The sequence below is a fragment of the Anneissia japonica genome, unplaced genomic scaffold, assembly GCF_011630105.1.
Source record: "Anneissia japonica isolate Jap-2015-1 unplaced genomic scaffold, ASM1163010v1 scaffold1567_len95293_cov131, whole genome shotgun sequence".
In the NCBI taxonomy this organism is placed as follows: domain Eukaryota; kingdom Metazoa; phylum Echinodermata; class Crinoidea; order Comatulida; family Comatulidae; genus Anneissia; species Anneissia japonica.
The window spans coordinates 68823-77735 of record NW_022705064.1 but is presented as its reverse complement, the minus strand read 5'-3'; the positions used below and the strand labels follow the sequence as shown (position 1 = coordinate 77735).

Here is an 8913-nt window from a genome sequence, read left to right as displayed (position 1 = left end):
TGCAAACAAATATATAAATAAATATATATATAAATATATAAATAATTACAATAAATATATAAATAAATATATAAATATTTAATAAATATATACATAGGCCTATATATAAATGAATATACAAATAAATATATATAATATACAAATAAATATAAAAATATATAAAATAATTTATATATATATATATAAATAGATATATAAATAAATACAGTACATATATATAAATATATGTATTTTAACAACATCTCTATTAGCGCTGCATACTTCCGGATCGACAATTCGAAAAAGTGTATGTACTGCGCATGACTGGACTACACAGGCAAATATCCCCGGTGTAAAAGAAAAAGGATTTAAATGTATGGCTCGCGCATTGGCTCGCTGGCTCGCACTTTGTCACGACCCGTTGGGCCCGATTGTCCAAAAATGTGCCCGATCGTCTGTAATTAGTTTTTTGACAGTGAAAATCAAATAATGCAGATGCTTATTGAATGTCCGAACAGTGATTTATTAAAAGGATAAAAGATTAATGTTACCATACATTTATACTTGGACTAGCTGATTCGATTTACAGTCCATTTAGACCGCAGGTAACCATAAGACAGAGTAGAGTAGGCCCCCTGGTATAGGCTGCCCAGCCTTGCCCTTAGCCTAGACAAGGTAGGCCTAGCAGCAAGCACTGCCTGCCTGAATTTTGGCTAGTTTTGATTATTTTACATCATGTATTGGTTTGACTTTTCTAAGCCTAAAGTAGTATGATGTATTTATGGAATTTACTGTATAACTAGTACTATAATGCATTTTTAATGACCTTTGTAATTCGTTTTTCTTAAAATAAATAAAAATAGCAAAAATTAGAGGAATAAATCTAGCGATGACGTCATCAGCCGAACGTTCATAAAATAGAAGGTTTTTAAATGAGAAGTTCGTAAATGGGAAGGTCGACTGTAGACTGCTTTTCACCCAATCGGTTGGTTCGTCAACCTTCCTTATGATTTCTGACTTCAGCATTCTGTCTAATTCTTTTTTGACTTCTGCTTTGAGTGAGTCTGCGACACAACGTGGCAGATGTATGACTGTTTTCGCGTTATTCTTTAACTATATCTTGTATTCACCTTGGAACTCTCCGATTCCTTCGAAGCAGTCAGCATATTCAATGAAAATCGATTTTCTTTCCTGAACTTCTTGAATGTCAAATCCTAATTCATTTTTTGTTTTGATGACGTCATTCAGTGTTATAATTTCTAGATCTAGGCAAGTTTTTAGACCCAACATGGTGGTTCCGTTTTCGGAAGTGACGTTAAACAATAATTTCTTTGATATTTGGTCGTGTGTGCATTCAATTTTGATAGTTCCCAGGTTTTCAAGGCTTGCCTCCATATGCGTATAGATTTTGTTGTGGCTTTTTCAGGCTATCTTCTTCGCTTTGGAAATATTTCATGAAATACTCTTACTGGCATAACATTTGTTTGTGCACCAGTATCTAATTTGCATTTAATTCGCTTATTGTTCATGTTAACATTTGCAAAGGCTTCCGTCTGATTAGGCCTATTTTCTTCATCTTTTTGGTTACTTTGATCGATTATAGTTAGAGGTGGTACCAGGAAGCAAGGGGGTTCAAATTTTTCTGAAAAGTACCCATAAAAAGGGGTTTTCTGATTACTAAATGGCCGGAAATAAGCTTTCCCAACTTTTGATTGGTCTTTTAATGACTTAATTTCTTCATAATTCAAGGTTTTCCCCTCTTAGAAAAGCTCATGTGATTTTATCTCTTACACAGTAAGTAGGCCTATGTGTGCATCATATAGAGAAAAAGAAAAAAAGACAATATGTTCAAAGGTCCCATTAAAGAGACCTTGGTAAATCTAATGATTTATAATTTAGTCCCTGGTTATAATAAATGGTTGAACCAAAACGATGTTTTTAATTTTATTTAATTGAAAGCTAATTAGGCTAGGTTAGTCTGTCAGATCTGCCTACCTAGTCCTAGTTAGTTTTAGCATGACTTTTGTATGCCGGGATCTATAAATGCACAGTTATCTCTTCTCTGTACCATGTTTAAGTTTGTCTTCTTTATTGTCTTGTACTTGCAGAACCACTCGCAGAAGACATGGGTTTGTCATTCAGTTTAATTGTAAATGGCTCACAAAGTAGAAGATTACAGAGCAGCAGTACATTAAATGTTGCAATATCACCAGATGGAAAAAAGGGGTAAATTATATCATTTAATTTAATATTTTTACCATTTTTACAAAAGGTCATGGTGGCAGTATATAGTTATATGGTTGGGTGAGATTTTTTAATACTTTGTTTAGCCACCTACAATTTTAAGATTGTCAGAGGAGGGTGGGAAAAAAATATATTTATTTTTTTTTCTATTTAGCAAAATGAGTTTGCTGAAAGCATCAAGGCATAAACAGTGTAGTATATGAGATTGCTAAATGCTTTAAATTTACAATTAAGGAAGAAATTAATAGATCTTATTTTTGGATGTTTTAGAGGAGGGGAGGGCATAATAAAAATAAACAAATTTTTTCTGAAATTTCAATTTTTTTTTTTTTGGCTGTGCACTATCTGGCCAAAAATAACATTTTATTATTTACATGAAATCACCATTATTTCCCGTCAGAGGGTTTGCTAAACAAGGTACTGTATAATAAAGTCTTGCCTTGAAAATTATGATTATTCATGATGATAGTGGCGATGGATTCATTATTCAAACTTTATTTATAGAGGGTGACACTTCCAACTGGACCAAGAAGGCCAGCTGATATTCAGGGCCCTCTATTAAAAATTGAAAAACATGCATCTGAAAAAATATTTGATTAATTTGATGAATGCATAAAAACACACTTACATTGAAGGTGTTAACCTTGCCTATGTCAACTTCGCATAAATTTAAAATAGCCTCCCGGAATTGTTGTTTTAGCCATGTTCTTCTTAGATGTGTATAAGAGACAGTTAGAGGAGTGAGTGGTGAGAGTAAGGGTAATGATTTCGACATGTATAGTGAACAAATACAGTTGGTTTCCCAGACATGTGCTTCCCTGACATTTCCCACCCCCACCCCCAACATTTGCGTCTGTATTTCCTCCTGCATAATAATGGTCTCATACATTGTTAATGATCATAAACTTCTACAGTAGTACTAAATCTTAGAAACTAAAAACAGATAGCTAAAAAGCCTAAAGCAGATCTCTAATGCAAAGGAATCAGAAGCACCACCTTCAATTTGAGAACAACAGTGCTGACAACATAGTAATAGGGGTGATAGACAAAATATTTATGATCAATCAATTATGCATTATCATTTGATGATGTAACATATCTGTATAAATTACTGAATTGTTTTTTTTCTAGACCTCTCTACACCTTTGTACCATTAAGTAACAGCAACTGTATGAATTTACCAGCATGCTTTGTATTGAAACTCAACAAACCAATGCCATTGTCTACGATACTTTTTAAGAGGCTAGCAATCAATCATAGTAAGTACTTTATTTTCTTGGCCTTTTTTTTTCTCGTAATTTTACAGTTTGAAATATTCAGTCTTTTGTTTTTTGGACACTTTTTTTGTTCCCGAAGATGTCCCCGTAATAAGGGTTCTACTGTAATGCTAAATATCCGTATTACAGAAGAATACAATGATTTCACAATTATTTTTATTACATTGAAGGTGTTAACCTTGCCTATGTCAACTTCGCATAAATTTAAAATAGCCTCCCGGAATTGTTGTTTTAGCCATGTTCTTCTTTATGCTGTCGGCTTTGTCGTAGTTGTTGGGCAAATTGGTTGTCTCCAAGATAACTAAAATTTTATAAGTCCGAATGATTTAAAACTTGGCAGAATGCAAGATGGTTGTGTGAAGATGGAGCCTATTGTTTTTGGTACATGTGTGAATATATTAATTGCTCATTTGAATAATTAAAAATTCAATAATAAGGAAATTTACAGTAAATACCATCTTGCATCTTTACTGCTTGTCCACATTTCACCTGATACATTTAACCAGTAATATTATACGCCTATTGTACAACAACATTCACCGGATACAAAGATATGGTGCGACAGTAGGGCGAGGGTTTGTAATCTCAGATTATCTTGTTGTGTTGGAAATGTCTGTTCCTATATATTACTAAAATAATTGGTAAAATTTTCACAATCAAGATTTGGATGAATGTTGCTTGATTTTTTGTTTATTACTGAAAGAATGATTGTGAAAATTTTACCAATTATTTTAGTAATAGATAGGAACAGACATTTCCAACACAACAAGATAATCATCTTGTTGTAATCATAATCATTACCCTTACTCTCTCCACTACTCCTCTAATTACCATCTTATTACCACCATAATAATAATAAATTTTACTAATTATTTTATAAAGAATAATCTGATTTGGATTTTCAAATTTTACTTGTTTCTAAGTGAACGAATATTAATGGTGTTTGTCGGATGCGTAACAGGATCACAATCATACATATCTATGAAATCAGTTGTGATCCATTTAATTTTAATTAATAAAACTAATATACAAGATAATTGTTGTCATTGTTTTAATTGGTTAATTTGATAAAAAACATTAATTCAATAAATATTGAATGTGTTTTTTCTTTTGGTCATAGTAGAAATGCTTATTATAATCAGTCCAGCCAATTGCCAGCTCTTCAAAGATGCCCTATGAGAACACCTAAAAATTCAAATTAAAAACTGTCGATCAGTCAATTCAGCATGACATTACATACAAAATGATACAAACTTTGCCTACCTACACAACACAATGTCATTTTCAGCATCTTCATATGTTAATGGTAATTGGGCTGATACATTATTCCAGTGTATTGTACTGTTAATATCCAGAAATTCATATTTGATTTCCAAATTATTTAGGTTTGACTTTCAAATGCTTTCTAAAAGTGCTGAAATTTAAAAATGGTGATGAGGTCACCTTGGAGGTCAAATGTCAATGTTTGTGGTTAAAGGTCAATTGTTCCATTTTATAAAATTTCAGTGTTCTGTGCTGTTTACATTCAATAATTCATACTTCATGTCCTGTAGATTTAGGTTTGACCTTCAAATAAAATGCTGCTGTGGTCATCACAGGTGTTGAAAGGTCAGCATTTGTAGGTAATAGAAAATGAAGCTTTTAGCTAGTTATATTGGCTATAACATTCCAGTTAGTTACAGTGTACTGTATAGTAGATATCCAGGAATTCATATTGATGTCCGATTAGTTTAGATTTGACCTTCAAATCCATACTGCTGATTTTTAGCTCGCAAGTGTCAAATGTTCAAATTTTATGCAAGTAAAAACTACACTAAGTGCATCTCAGAAGTTAACAGGTTACAAACCTTGGCTCTCAATGGTCAAAAAGTCTCATTTTACAATGTGTGACTTTGACATTGTCCTTTAACACCAGACTTTTACCCTCAGTCTCACGTACAGTAAATGCTCCCTCGCTTCAGAGAGCATCACATCAGTAAATCACCTAGAAGTTGATGCGTCCTAACTGGGATCGAAACATAAGCGTTGGATACACGTCTGTCTAGTAGAACTTCTTCAATGTATCTCTGTTGTTTGTCTTTTACTGCACTATTGTCAGAACACCTATACTTATGTTCAAAATGGCTCCATTCCATATTCAAAGTAATATAGTAATGATGATAAGCATGTAGATGCTTATAAAGGATGATGATAAATACTTGCAGTATTGTAAGAAGTTAGTTCTTAAAAGAATTTTTTTGTTCAGTGTCTTGATGATGATCAGAATATTAACATGATGATGATGATGATATCAATATAGTCACACAGGTAAATTACTACAGACTCAAATATTACCATTCATATATCTTCATTTAAAATACCCCTTCCTTTTATGTTATTAACTTCACATTGTTATAGACTGTTAACATGTTTTCAGAGTTGAAAACAATGTAATGTTCCTCAACTTTGCATGGGCCACAATACATGTCAGCTGTATTTTGCTATAGCAGTTGTGAAGCATGAAGCTTCCCGCATTACAATACTCCTTTGGTCTACTTACAACAACTGTGAGGCCACAGTTGCTGTAATGTTGCTCAGTGTAGGTAAACATAATTATTTCCTATCCAAAACATCTACCGGTACAGTATTTTTCATTAGTTCTTGGCTTATCAAATGACAATCATCCGTTTTGACCCAACGCCAAACCTTTATTGCACTGAATGATTACCCGACTCATTGAGAGCCAAGAGCTCTTAACTATGAATGATTTACATATCAATGGTTTGTGGCACATATGTGAAAAATGGCATAAAGTACAGTATCCCTTAACATCATGCGACACATAAATAATACTGTATAAATACGTATATCATGTATATCTAAAATATAATACAGTAATACAGATTTTCACAATCTGAATTTTTATTTACCCATGATTTAAGTATTACATGAAAACTAATTAAGTACATTAATTTGATAATTGTAACCCATAGCTACTTGAGGTCGCATAGATTTTAATGAGCTAGTTTTTCCGCCGACTCACTGAAAATTTCCTGCATTGAATGATTTCCCGACGCATTGAGAGCCAAGAGCTCTTAACTACGAATAATTTACATATCAATGGTGTGTGGCACATGGACATGTGAAAAATGGCATAAAGTACAGTATCCCTTAACATCATGTGACCCATGAATAATACTGTATAAATACGTAAATCATGTATCTAAAATATAATACAGTGTACATTTTCACAATCTGAATTTTTATTTACTCATGATTTAAGTATTACATGCAAACAAATAAGTACATTAATTTGATAATTGTAACCCATAACTACTTGAGGTAGCATAGATTTTAATGAGCTAGCTTTTCCTCCAACTCACTGAAAATTTCCTGCACTAAAATATTAATTTTTTTTTTACTGTAGCATAGTGCAGATTGGTCAGAAATTTTCAGATGTTTATTTGATAACATTAGGAATGTTTTAGTATGTATTTTTATAAGCATCTCAAGCATTTGGCATTACCTGTTTTACCTATGTAGTTTACCTTTAATTTTGGGTGTAGGAAAAATCCCAGTAGGAATAAAAACCACAACAATGGAACAAACCATTTTATAATAGGGATGTTATGGTTAAGGCATAAAAAGGCGATATCACACAGTCAGTTAATCCTACTCATATGCAGTGGCAGACTGTAGGGTGAATTGCAAGGCCTGCTAGTGAGAAAGGCTTGTTAGACTACAATCAAAGGCTGCGTTCTAAAGTCAAGTTAAAAAAGTATGTTCGTTTTTATATCAGCATCGTTGTAGTTTATTTTTTGAGTGATGTGTTATCGTACTAGAAATTGCAAGTGATTCAGGTGGGAATATTTTACATAATATTCCAACGTCAGTTCTCATATCAATGAGGAAAAGGCGTATGTTCTGTTTTACATATATAGTAAGTCCAGATTTTATATGTGCTGTAATTGCAACATCAAAATGGAAATTGTAATTGTAGGCGAGAAAATTTAAATGTAATTGTAATTATAATCGGGAAAATTGTGACTGGTAATTATGATTGTAATTGATAACATTTTCATTGTAATTGACCTCCATGCCTGTCCATTTCCTCCTGTACCTTTGAATAAACTCCATGGAAACACAAACTATTATGATCTGTCTCTCTTCCATGTTTGAAACTCATTTTCTTATGTGTAACTTTAAGGCATGGCATCAGCTGAACCGCTTAATTCGTTAATATGTCGGCATGCTCAGGACCCAACGTTACTTTTAGATACCAGACCAAACTCGCATAATAAATTCTATGTGGTAAGTCTGTGTTTTTGGGGTGTGATAAGGATGGTGATGACAAGGACTATGATGATCATAAGGCTACAATGATAATTATGAGGACGATTATAATGACGATGATGAGGATTACGATGATAATGGGTATTATGATGATGATGATGATGATCACGAGGATTGCGACGATGATGATGATGAGGATGATGAGGATTACCATGATAATCACAAGGAATATGATGGTGAGGATTACGATGATGATGACGATGATGATGATGGTGATGACGAGGAATACGATAATGATGACGAGGATTATGATTATTGTGATTAAATATACGCTGTGGAGATAATTGAAGTAAATATCGATGATTGTAGTGAGTGTATGTCTATTAAGGTGTAAAAGCATAATACAAAAATTTGTACAATGTTACACACGAACATAGCACGTGCATCCTTTGATCTTTAATGTGGCATCGACAAGCCAATACTAGATTGTGAGTACAGCTGTCAATTGTTAGTCTATGCGTGCCATACGTTTTATGGTGTTAGTTACTATTTTACTAATTTTGGGTACTTCGCAATGTCTTTTGGCTGCGAGCTTGTTAAATGCTTCTATAAACTGCTTTTGATTTGTGAAAATTGACCAAGAAAATGAAAAGTTATAGCAATGGTTAAATGGTCTCGTTGCTATGGTTTCTGTGACGTTCTGCGTGTAGGGACGCGCGGCACCTAGAATGTCGATGCCAGAGTTACAACCTTTGATGTCCCGAGATGTGTGTCCTTCTGTTGAATATCCCTGGTTACACTATTGTTTCCCAAATTTTTGTTGACATATTTTTAATTATAGACTTTGCCAGGTGAGCAGCACTGTTACTTCATCAATGAATGCAATAAAGATATGAAAGGTGTAATTGTATCAACTATTCCACTCACCTGTACAAGTCAAGCTATTACCATAGTTACAGCATTAAGACAACAAGCAGTGTACAACACACTCCTTGCCAGCTGTGTACGCTCAGATACTTGTAAAGGTAAATTATTCTTTGACGTACAAATCATTTACTTAACTGTACTTAAGAACAGTGGCGTATCTAGTGGTACGCGGGAGGGCGCACGCCCCTCCAAAAATTACTCGCGCAGAGCCCTT

At 33.4% G+C, this 8913-nt stretch overlaps 1 protein-coding gene across 1 annotated transcript in view; it reads left to right on the top strand.

Moving 5' to 3' along the window:
* Window positions 1–386: 386 nt before the first annotated feature.
* The window catches only part of LOC117105198 (mediator of RNA polymerase II transcription subunit 1-like), a 31456-nt gene continuing 22929 nt past the window's right edge, over window positions 387–8913 (top strand). Inside the window, exons 1-5 of the mRNA XM_033246267.1 lie at window positions 387–584; window positions 2088–2205; window positions 3355–3482; window positions 7687–7790; window positions 8614–8797. Of these exons, the coding sequence (XP_033102158.1) occupies window positions 2105–2205; window positions 3355–3482; window positions 7687–7790; window positions 8614–8797 (517 nt within the window). The 5' untranslated portion in view covers window positions 387–584; window positions 2088–2104. The remainder of the gene's footprint in view (window positions 585–2087; window positions 2206–3354; window positions 3483–7686; window positions 7791–8613; window positions 8798–8913) is intronic.